Source organism: Canis lupus, chromosome 16, assembly GCF_003254725.2.
Source record: "Canis lupus dingo isolate Sandy chromosome 16, ASM325472v2, whole genome shotgun sequence".
NCBI classification, from domain to species: Eukaryota; Metazoa; Chordata; class Mammalia; order Carnivora; family Canidae; genus Canis; species Canis lupus.
The window spans coordinates 7,305,304-7,317,775 of record NC_064258.1 but is presented as its reverse complement, the minus strand read 5'-3'; the positions used below and the strand labels follow the sequence as shown (position 1 = coordinate 7,317,775).

General features: G+C 40.1%; 1 protein-coding gene across 1 annotated transcript in view; it reads left to right on the top strand.

The window, feature by feature from the left end:
* LOC112650874 (putative inactive serine protease 58) overlaps nt 1–747 on the top strand; it is a 47,228-nt gene extending 46,481 nt beyond the window's left edge. Inside the window, exon 5 of the mRNA XM_025433724.3 lies at nt 721–747. Coding sequence (XP_025289509.1) covers nt 721–732 — 12 coding nt within the window. The 3' untranslated portion in view covers nt 733–747. The remainder of the gene's footprint in view (nt 1–720) is intronic.
* The last annotated feature ends 11,725 nt before the right edge of the window (nt 748–12,472 follow it).

Below are 12,472 nucleotides of genomic sequence, written 5' to 3'. Positions count from 1 at the left end.
ATGTGTGAAATGAGAGCATTTCACAGAATGTGTCAGAGAAAGCATTCCTGAGTAAGTGACCTTTGAGTAGGGGCTGCAGGATGACTAAAAGTTTTGAGTAGGGGCTGCAGGATGACTAAAAGTTAACTAGGAAAGGTGGGTGAAAAGGGGAGGAAACATTGAAGAGATAAGAATAGTATGTTCAAAAAAAAAAAAGAATAGTATGTTCAAAGGCCCTGAGGCAGGAGGAGAGAGCAAAACTTGTGCAGCAAGCAGAGAGAATATTAGGGTATCTGGAGGAAAGGAAGCAAAAAGGTGAGAGTATGACATGGAGAAGTGGACAGAGCCATATTACCATACAACCCTGAAGGGCATATGCAAAGCAGGCAGGTTCAAAACAGTGAAATATGCTTATTTTGGCTATTTGAAAAATAATTAGATACATAAAAGTTAACAGCTGGTCGGCTATTAAGCTATCAGGCCAGGTCTCGGTCAGCAGTGAGGTGAACAAGCTAGGATAGGAGCCAGTACACAGAAGCCGTCATTTGCTCATTAATACAATAGTCTGCTTTAATTTTTCTCAGCAGTGTTGTTTAGTTTTCAGTGTACAAGTCTTTCACCTCCTTGGTTAAACTGTATTTTAAGGTATAAGTAAAAGGTGTTTAGGTAATAGGTCTTTCATTATTCAGGTGTTACTGCGAATGGAATTGTTTTCTTAATTTTCTTTTCTGACCGTTCCAGGCTCTTGTATAGAAAAGCAATTGACTTGTTTGTGTTGATCTTGAACCCTGCAAATTTGTGGAATTTATTCATTAGCTCTAGTAGCTTTCTTGTGGGTTTCTTTGGGATTTTTCCATATATAGGATTATGCCATCTGTGAATAGAACTTTCCTTCTTCCTTCCTTTTTTTTTTTTTTGCACTATTTCTTTTTTTTATAATAAATTTATTTTTTATTGGTGTTCAATTTGCCAAGTTACAGAACAACACCCAGTGCTCATCCCGTCAAGTTCCCCCCTCGGTGCCCATCACCCATTCACCCCCACCCCCTGCCCTCTTCCCCTTCTACCACCCCTAGTTCGTTTCCCAGAGTTAGGAGTCTTTATGTTCTGTCTCCCTTTCTGATATTTCCCACACACTTCTCCTTTCCCTTATATTCCCTTTCACTATTATTTATATTCCCCAAATGAATGAGAACATATAATGTTTGTCCTTTTCCAATTGACTTACTTCACTCCAGTTCCATCCACGTTGAAGCAAATGGTGGGTATTTGTCATTTCTAATGGCTGAGTAATATTCCATTGTATACATAAGCCACATCTTCTTTATCCATTCATCTTTCGATGGACACCGAGGCTCCTTCCACAGTTTGGCCACTGTGGACATTGCTGCTATAAACATCGGGGTGCAGGTGTCCCAGTGTTTCATTGCATCTGTATCTTTGGGGTAAATCCCCAACAGTGCAATTGCTGGATCGTAGGGCAGGTCTATTTTTAACTCTTTGAGGAACCTCCACACAGTTTTCCAGAGTGGCTGTACCAGTTCATGTTCCCACTAACAGTTTAAGAGGGTTCCCTTTTCTCTGCATCCTCTCCAACATTTGTGGTTTCCTGCCTTGTTAATGTTCCTCATTCTCACTGGTGTGAGGTGGTATCTCATTGTGGTTTTGATTTGTATTTCCCTGATGGCAAGTGATGCAGAGCATTTTCTCATGTGCCTGTTGGCCATGTCTATGTCTTCCTCTGTGAGATTTCTGTTCATGTCTTTTGCCCATGACACAAGGCTGGTTCAACACTCATAAAACAATCAACGTGATTCATCATATCAGCAAGAGAAAAACCAAGAACCATATGATCCTCTCATTAGATGCAGAGAAAGCATTTGACAAAATACAGCATCCATTCCTGATCAAAACTCTTCAGAGTGTAGGGATAGAGGGAACATTCCTCAACATCTTAAAAGCCATCTACGAAAAGCCCACAGCAAATACCATTTGTCAATTTTCCTTCTGTTACTGATTTTTAGTTTTATTCATTATAGATAGTCAGAAAATATACTTTGATTTCAATCTTTGTAACCCTGTTGAGACTTCTGGCCTAATCTATGACCTGTCTTGGAGAATGTTCCATGTGCACTTGAGAAGAATGTGTATTCTGCTTTTACTGGGTGGTGTGAACTCTTTTTTTTTTTTAAGCCTAGTGAGTTTATCCTGTTCAAGTTCTTTATTTTCTTATTAGTCTTCTGTTTAGTTGTTTTATTGAAAATGGGATATTGAAGTTCTGCCTTCAGTTTTATTAACATTTCATATAATAGGTGGGTGGGGCTCGATGACAGAGGAGTAGGGTCCCCAAGTCACCTGTCCACACCAACTTACCTAGATAACTTTCAAATCATCCTGAAAACCTACAAATTTGGCCTGATTTAAAGAGAGAAACAGCTGGAATGCTACAGAGAGAAGAGTTCAGGCTTCTAACAAAGTAGGAAGAGGAAAAAAAAATCCAGTGGGGGAGGAGCCCCTCGAGAAGCTGGGCTAAGGGGGTCAGCAAGAGCCTCCAGGACAGGAAAGTGCAGCCCTGGAGAAGCAGCAACTTTAAAAATCCGTACCAGATTCTCCCCAGACAGAAAAGCGCTTAGCAGGGAGCTCGGGCAGGATCCCAGGAGGGGCAGTGGAGCTCCTAGGTTCCCGGGGTCACTAACAGAGGAGGTGCACCCAGGGGAGAGCGCGCCACACCCCTGCAGCCAAGCTCCCTAAAGGGCTGCAGCGGCGCCCGGCAGGGCCCTGGGAGCAGCTTGGGCGGTGGCTCGGGCAGAGGGGGCTGCGTGGGGAGGTGGCTGTGCGGCCCCCGAGTGATCCCAGCGGCGCGGGTCCTGAAGCCCAGGGCGCCAGGGGACACGGCCCAGGATCCGGTGCTCCCCTTGGGACAGGCAGAGGCTGGGAGGGCACAGGACAGGGAGGATGCTCCTGCCTCTGGGCGCCCCGAGCTGTGCAGATAAGTGCCCCCGCCCCTGGAGCATGCAGGCCCCTGTGGACTGGGAGCTGTGGTAGTTACTGCGGGAGCTGACTCCAGGGCTGGAGAGCTGGCCACCGCCAGTGGGGTTGTGGGTTGTTCATCCTGGTGCCCGGGGTGGGGGTGGGGCGGCTGCCAGGGAACGGGCCTCCCAGGGTAAACAGCTCCCACTAAGCCGTGCACCTGAGAATCAGCACAGCAGCCCCTCCCCCAGAAGACCAGCTGGAAGGACAGGGGAAGAGCAAGTTCTGGACAGAGCAGCGCTGGAAAGGTCTAGGGGAAGTTGAGGGATTTACAGTATACAGAATCAGAGGATACCCCTCCTGGTCTTTTTCTGTTTTGTTTTGTTTTTTTCTTTTTTTTTGTTCCTTTTTCCAGTACAACTCGGTTTTAGCCACTCTGCACTGAGCAAAATGACTAGAAAGAAGAACTCACCACAAAAGAAAGAATCAGAAACAGTACTCTCTGCCACAGAGTTACAGAATTTGGATTACAATTCGATGTCAGAAAACCAATTAGAAAGCTACCAGTGGCTCTGGAAAGAAGCATAAAGGATTCAAGAGACTTCATTACTGCAGAATTTAGATATAGTCAGGCCTAAATTAAAAATCAATTAAATGAGTTGCAATCCAAACTGGAGGTCCTAATGATGAGGGTTAATGAGTTAGAAGAAAGAGTGAGTGACATAGAAGACAAGTTGATGGCAAGGAAGGAAGCTGAGGAAAAAAGAAAAATAATTAAAAGACCATGAGGAAAGGTTAAGGGAAATAAAGGATAGCCTCAGAAGGAAATATATATATATATATATATATATATATATATATATATATATATATTAAATATTTTATTTATTTACTCATGAGAAACATAGGGAGAGAGAGAGGCAGACACAGGCAGAGGGAGAAACAGGCTCCATGTAGGGAGCCTGACATGGGACTCAATCCTGGGTATCCAGGATTGTGCCCTGGGCTGAAGTCCGTGCTAAATCACTGAGCCACCTGGGCCGTCCAAAAAATCTATGTTTAATTGGGGTTCCAGAGGGCACAGAAAGAGACAGAGGACCAGAAAGCATATTTGAACAAATCATAGCTGAGAACTTCCATAATTGGGGAGGGAAACAGGTATTCAGATCCAGGAGATAGAGAGATCACACCTAAAATCAATAAAAACCATTCAATACCTCTACATTTAATAGTGAAACTTGCAAATTCCAAAGATAAAGAGAATGCTTAAACCAGCAAGAGACAAGAGATCCCTAACTCATATAGGGAGAAATATTAGATTAGCAGTAGGCCTCTCCACAGAGACCTGGGAGGCCAGGATATACTCAGGGTCCTATGAAAAGAACATGCAGCCAAGAAGACTCCATCCAGCAAGGCTCTCATTCAGAATAGAGGGTAAGATAAAGAGCTTCCAAGATAGACAGAAACTGAAAGAATATGTGACCACCAAACCAGCTCTGCAAGAAATATTAAGGGGCACTCTGTAAAAGAAAGAGGAAGCCCAAAGAAATAAGCCACAAAAACAGGGACTGAATAGGTATTATGATGACACTAAATTCATATCTTTCAATAGTAACTCTGAACTCGAATGGGCTTAATGACCCCATCAAAAGGCGCAGGGCTTCAGACTGGATAAAAAAGCAAGACCCATCTATTTGCTGTCTACAAGAGACTCATTTTAGACCTAAGAACACCTCCAGCCTGAAAATGAAAGGTTGGAGAACCATTTACCATTCAAATGATCCTCAAAAGAAAGTAGGGATAGCAATCCTTATATCAGATAAAGTTTATCCCAAAGACTGTAGTAAGAGATGAAGAGGAACACTATATCATACTTAAAGGGTCTATCCAACAAGAGGACCTAACAGTCATGAATATATATGCCCCTAATGTGGGAACTGCCAAGTATATCAATCAATTAATAACCAAAGTAAAGACATAATTAGGTAATAATGCACTTATACTAGGAGACTTCAACATGGCACTTTCTGCAAATGACAGATCTAAGCACAACATCTCCAAAGAAAGAAGAGCTTTAAATGATACACTGGACCAGATGGATTTCACAGATATTTATAGAACTTTACATCCAAATGCAACTGAATACACATTCTTCTCAAGTGCGCATGGAACTTCCTCCAGAATAGACCACATACTGGGTTACCAATCAGGTCTTAACCAATATCAAAAGATTGGGATCATCCCCTGCATATTTTCAGACCATAATGCTCTGAAACTAGAACTCAATCACAGGAAGAAATTTGGAAGATATTCAAACACATGGAGGTTAAAGACCATCATGCTAAAAGATGAAAGGGTCAACCAGGATATCAGAGAAGAATGAAAAAGATTCATTCAATGAGAATGAAGGTATAACCATTCAAAATCTTTGGGATACAGCAAAAGCAGTCCTGAGAGGGAAATACATTGCAATACAAGCATCCCTTAAAAAATTGGAAAAAACTCAAATACACAAGCTAAGAAACTGGAGCACCTAAAGGAACTGGAGAAAGAACAGCAAATAAAACCTACACCCAGGAGAAAAAGAGAGTTAATAAAGATTCGAGCAGAACTCAATGAAATAGAGATCAGAAGAACTGTAGAACAGTTCGACAAAACCAGGAGTTGGTTCTTTGAAAGAATTAATAAGATAGATAAACCATTAGCCAACCTTATTAAAAACAAAAGAGAAAATATTCTTATTAATAAAATCACGAATTTAAATGAGAGATCACAACCAATACCAAGGAAATACAAATGGTTTTAAAAACATATTATGAGCAGCTATATGCCAATAAATTAGTCAATCTAGAAGAAATGGGTGCATTTCTGGAAAACCACAAACTTGCAAAAATAGAACGGGAAGAAATTGAAAACCTGAACAGGCCAATAACCAGAGAGGAAATTGAAGCAGTCATCAAAAACCTCCCCAAACACAGAAGTCCAGGGCAGGATGGCTTCCCAGGGGAATTCTATCAAACATTTACAAAAGAAACACTACCTATTCTACTAAAGCTGTTCTGAAAGATAGAAGGGATGGAATACTTCCAAACTCATTCTATGAGGCAGCATCACCTTAATTCCAAAACCAGACTAAGACCCCACCTAAAAGAATTATAGACCAACCTCCCTGATGAACACAGATGCAAAAAATCTCAACAAGATACTAGCCAGTAGGATCCAACAGTACATTAAGAAGATTATTCACCATGACTAAGTGGGATTTATCCCCGGGATGCAAGGCTGGTTTGACACTCATAAAGCAATCAAGGTGATAGATCATATCAACAAGAGAAAAAACAAGAACCATATGATCCTCTCAATAGATGCAGAGAAAGCATTTGACTAAATACAGAATCTATTTCTGATCAAAACTCTTCAGAGTATAGGGATAGAGGGAACATTCCTCAGCATCTTAAAAGCCATCTATGAAAAGCCCACAGCAAATATCATTGTCAATGGGGAAACACTGGGAACCTTTCCCCTAAGATCAGGAACACGACAGGGATGTCCACTCTCACCACTACTATTCAACATAGTCCTAGAACTCCTAGCCTCAGCAATCAGCCAGCAAAAAGAAATAAAAGGCATTCAAATTGGCAAAGAAGTGGTCAAACTCTCCCTCTTTACAGATGACATGATACTGTACCTAGAAAACCCAAAAGACTCAACCCCAAGGTTGCTAGAACTCCTACAGCACTTCACCAGTGTGGCAGGATACAAAATAAATGCCCAGAAATCAGTGGCATTTCTATACACTAACAATGAGACTGAAGAAAGAGAAATTAAGGAGTCAATCCCATTTACAATTGCACCCAAAAGCATAAGATACCTAGGAATAAACCTAACCAAAGAGGTAAAGGATCTATACCCTAAAACCTACAGAACACTTCTGAAAGAAATTGAGGAAGACACAAAGAGATGGAAAAATGGTCCATGCTCATGGATTGGAAGAATTAATATTGTGAAAATGTCAATGCTACTTAGGGCAATTTACACCTTCAGTGCAATCCCTATCAAAATACCATGGACTTTCTTCAGAGAGTTGGAACAAATCATCTTAAGATTTGTGTGGAATCAGAGAAGACCCCGAATAGCCAGGGGAATATTGAAAAGGAAAACCAGAACTGGGGGCATCACAATGCCAGCTTTCAGGTTGTACTACAAAGCTGTGGTCATCAAGACAGTGTGGTACTGGCACAAAAACAGACACACAGATCAATGGAACAGAATAGAGAATCCAGAAGTGGGCCCTCAACTCTATAGTCAACTAATATTCGACAAAGCAGGAAAGACTCTCCACTGGAAAAAAGACAGTCTCTTCAATAAATGGTGCTGAGAACATTGGACATCCACGTGCAGAAGAATGAAACTAGACCATTCTCTTACACCAGACACAAAGATAAACTCAAAATGGATAAAAGATCTAAATGTGAGACAAGATTCCATCAAAATTCTAGAGGAGAACACAGGCAACACCCTTTTTGAACTTGGCCATAGCAACTTCTTGCAAGATACATCCATGAAGGCAAGAGAAACAAAAGCAAAAATGAATTATTGGGACTTCATCAAGATAAGAAGCTTTTGCAGAGCAAAAGAAACAGTCAACAAAACGAAAAGACAACCTACAGAATGGGAGAAGATATTTGCAAATGACTTATCAGATAAAGGGCTAGTACCCAAGATCTCTAAAGAACTTATTCAACTCAACAGCAAAGAAACCAACAATCCAATCATGAAAGGGGCAAAAGACATGAACAGAAATCTCACAGAGGAAGACAGACATGGCCAAAATGCACATGAGAAAATGCTCCGCATCACTGGCCATCAGGGAAATACAGATCGAAACCACAACGAGATCCCACCAGTGAGAATGAGGAAAATAACATGGGAGGAAACAACAAACGTTGGAGAGGATGTGTAGAAAGGGGAACCCTCTTGCACTGTTAGTGGGAACATGAACTGGTACAGCCACTCTGGAAAACTGTGTGGAAGTTCCTCAAAGAGTTAAAAATAGAACTACCCTAGGACCCAGCAATTGCACTGCTGGAGATTTACCTCAAAGATACAGATGCAGTGAGACGGCGGGACACCTGCACCCCGATGTTTACAGCAGCAATGTCCACAATAGCCAAACTGTGGAAGGAGCCTCAGTGTCCATCGAAACATGAATGGATAAAGAAGATGTGGTCTATGTATACAATGGAATATTCCTCAGCCATTAGAAACGACAAATATCCACCATTTGCTTCGACGTGGATGGAACTGGAGGGTATTATGTTGAGTGAAATAAGTCAATCGGAGAAGGACAAACATTATATGGCCTCATTCATTTGGGGAATATAAAATTAGTGACAGGGAATAAAGAGGAAAGGAGAGAAAATGAGTGAAAATATCAGAAAGAGAGACAGAACATGAGAGACTCCTAACTCTGGGAAACGAACAAGGGGTGGTGGAAGGGGAGGTGGGCGGGGGGTTGGGGTGACTGGGTGATAAGCACTGAGGGGGGCACTTGATGGGACGAGCACTGGGTGTTATGCTATATGTTGGCAAATTGAACTCCAATAAAAATAAATAAATAAATAAATAAATAAATAAATAAATAAATATCTTTAAAATAAAATAAAATCCGTTAAAAACATTTCATATAGTCTAGGGCTCTGTTGTTTGGAATATGTATTATTATAATCATGGTTTTTTTCCTATATTTATTTTTTTATTAATATGTAATGTCTTTTGTCTCTTATAACAGTTTTTGATTCAGTCTATTGTCTAATATTAGTATATTCACTTTGGTTCTATTTTTGTTAGTATTTGTATGGAATATTTTCTTCCATCTGTTCACTCCCAACTTATTTATCTATTTTGACGTAAAGTGAGTTTCATGTAGCCAGCATGAGTAGTTGGCTCATTTAAAGAAACTCATCCTGCTAATCTCTGCAGTTTGGTAGAAGAGTTTAGTACATTTACATTTAAAGTAGTTGCTGATCTGTAAATCAAATCATGTAAATGTAAATTAGTTTACATTTAAAGGAAGTTGCTGATAAGGAATGGCAGTTACTTCTGCCATTTTGCTGTTTTCCGTATGTCTTACACATTTTTCTTTTCATTTCTGTCATTTCTCCATTTTCTTCCATTGCTGCCTTCTGATTTGTTGAGTTGATTTTTTTTGTAGCTGTTTGATTCCCTTCCTGCTTCCTTTTGTGTATATATTTTTAGTTATTTTATTTCTGGTGATTATACTTAAACATCCTAAGTTTATAACATTATAGTTTGAATTGATACCAACTTAAGTAAACACAAAAACTATTCTATTTAGCACCATTCCCCTCTTTTATTATTTCACAGATTATATCATTATATAGAATTTGCTCCCAAAAATATATTTATTATTATTTTTATGCATTATTCTTTCAATTTATGTATAAAATAAAAAGGAATTATAAAATCAAAAAATACAATAAAAGTGGCTTTTATTAGCCCACATAGTTACCTTTTCTTACATTTTTATTTATTTATTCATATTTAAATTCAGTTAGCCAACATATCAGTACATCAGTAGTTTCAGATGTAGTTTTCAATAATTTATCAGTTGCATATAATACTCAGTGCTTGTCACATCATGTGCTGTCCTTAATGCCCATCACCCAGTTACCCCATACCCCAACCCACTTCCCCTTCAGCAACTCTTAGTTTCCAAGAGTTAAGAGTCTCTCATGTTTGTCTCCCTCTCTGATTTTTTTTTTCCCATTCAGTTTTCTCTTACTTCCCTTATGGTTCTTTGCACTATTTCTGCATATGAGTGAAACCATAGGATAATTATCTTTATCCAATTAACTTATTTCACTTAGCATAATACTCTTCAGTTCTATCCATGTTGATGTAAATGGTAGTTATTCATCCTTTCTTATGGCTGAGTATTTTTTCACTATACACACACACACACACACACACACCATATCTTTTTTATACATTCATTGATCAAAAGAGATCTTGGCTCCTTCCACCGTTTGGCTATTGTGGACATTGCCACTATGAACACTGGGGTGCAGGTGCTCCTTTGTTTCACTACATCTGTATCTTTGGGGTAAATATCCAGTAGTGCAATTGCTGGGTCATAGGGTAGCTTTATTTCACCTTTAGTGAAGATCTTTATATTTTCATTTTCAAGTTACTATCTCGTGTCCTTTGATTCCAACCTGAAGTACTCCTTTTAGCATTTCATTTAAGACAAGTCTATTGATAGCACACTGTCTCACCTTTTATTTATCTGAGATTGTCTTCATTTCTCCCTCATTTTTAAAGGACAGTTTTGCTAGATTCAGAATTTTGGGTTGACATTTTTTTTCTTTCAGCACTTTAAATATGCAATACCAATGCCTATTATAATTTTTGATGAAAAATTGGCTGTTAATCTTCTGAAGATTCCTGTATGTGAGAAGGTGCTTCTCTCTTGCTGCTTTCAGGATGTCCCCCCTCCCCCTTTTTGGTCTTTTTACTGATTATAATGTGCCTTGGTGTAGATCTCCCTGAGTTTATCCTACATATAATAAAAGATTAGGGTCTTCTCAGGTCTTTTCTGAGCATGCATCTTGCCCTGTACATGTGTGTGGTTTTCTAAATCCCCCAGTATATGCAGATGCTTTTAAATTTCTTAATTTCCCAAAGACACCTTACCCAACCTCGATGGTTTATTTTATGTCTCAACAATAACCTTTTGCCCCAGATCTGCTCTGCTTCCTTAGAGACTGAGGTTCCACAATGAGAATGCATATTACCATTTTCAAGACTTCTGCTAAGTGAGGAAGAGTGTGGGCAAGGGTAAGTAAAAATACCACAAAGCTTTCCCCACATTTTTAAATTGTTTGTTTGCTTGAATTGGTGTTTCCATGGTTGCTATAAATCTTTGAGTGTTTCCAGAGTTCTGATAGTTATTTCTGACAGTTTCTGCTTGTTTTCTGTTGTTTCTGTGGAGGGACATGAGCTTGGAGCTGCCTGTTCACCATTGTGCTCACATCATCACTCATTTCTGGTGTGTGGATTTTTGATGTATATCTTGGAATTGTTTATGATGCCTTCCACTTGAGGGTATCTGGGTTCTGTAGGGCCAAATATAATCAGGGAGTTGCACAGAAGAAAGCAAGACATGGTTTGAACTGTTTTTTTGGTAACCAGGACTTGGGGCTTTGGGGGAAGGCAGCCTGGGGGCTGAGAAACTCCTGACATGGGAGATTTCAAGTTTGGATATTAAAAAAACTTTCAGGAGTTCTAAAATTTGATTAGCCTTGGGGGAGAAGAGCTGAAAGTTTTTCTGGTTTCCCCTTGACTGCATCCCTAGGGTTTCTCTGAACTTGGACACATTTAGTTCCTCAGTGTAAAACTCTCCTTGGGAACAATGAAGAGAAGGAAAGAAGGAGAGAGGAATTCAGAGAGAGATAATTGGACTTCCATGTCACTATTATTATTGAACTTTCTCTTAAGTACTTGAAGAAGACAGTTTTATCTTACATTGAGTGAGGACAGCAGTAGCTTTCTCTGGGCCACAGAGTGTGCTCCGTACTAGTCCCAGAGGGAGTAGGCTGGGCTGATCCTTGGAGAGCCATAGAATATTCCAGTTTAGTCTCTTTCTCTAGAGGTATCTGTCAGGCTTCTCCTCTGTGAAGGAGAGAGTAAGAAAGGATCATCATGGGAAGTTCTGGGCCTGGCGGCTCTCTAGTCTAGAACAAGGACACCTACAGCCTGAAGAGTGGTGAGATGGGCAGCAGAGTAGATGGGCTTATCTTCGAATCCTCCCTGCACAGCAGAGAGCAGATTCAACTCTTCCCTGACTCAATGCTGGACATAGGCACAGACCCTTGCTCCTGTCAGGACCCTCCTGTGTCCATTCTTTGCATCTGGTCCTGGATAAACAAAAATTATGGGAGGAAACTATTGAGCTCCCCTGGTAATTCTGTCCCTGATCCTTGTTACCCAGTTTTCATTTCCTAGGCATACCCAGAGAGGGGATGGCATATTGACCAGGCAGTATTTCACTGAAGACCAAAGGGAAAAGAAGCAGAGTTTGCTTCAAAAATTGACCATAGCCAGGACTAGATAAGCTTTCTTCATTTCTTAATTGGTTGACTATTGACTATTGACAAATTCATTCCTTAATTGATTGACTAATTGATTTATTCATTTAAAAATATTAACCCAGTGTCAGAAACAATAAGCAAGCATGACAAAGTTTCTGCTTTGACAGTTGTTTACACTGCTAAATAGGAGGAAATAAACAAAAAGTAAAAACACAATTTTAGATGAAAGCAAAGAATATATATAGATCCTGGTGACTGATAAAGGGTAGAATGTGTTCTTTTAGAAAGGATCATGAGGAAAGGCTCTCTGAGCCTGAGTGTTTGAGCAAAGACCTGAAGGAAATGAGGGATGAATCCCAGAAATCCTACAGGGCTCAGGTCCTTTGGTCTGTTTTATGTTAGTTACAACT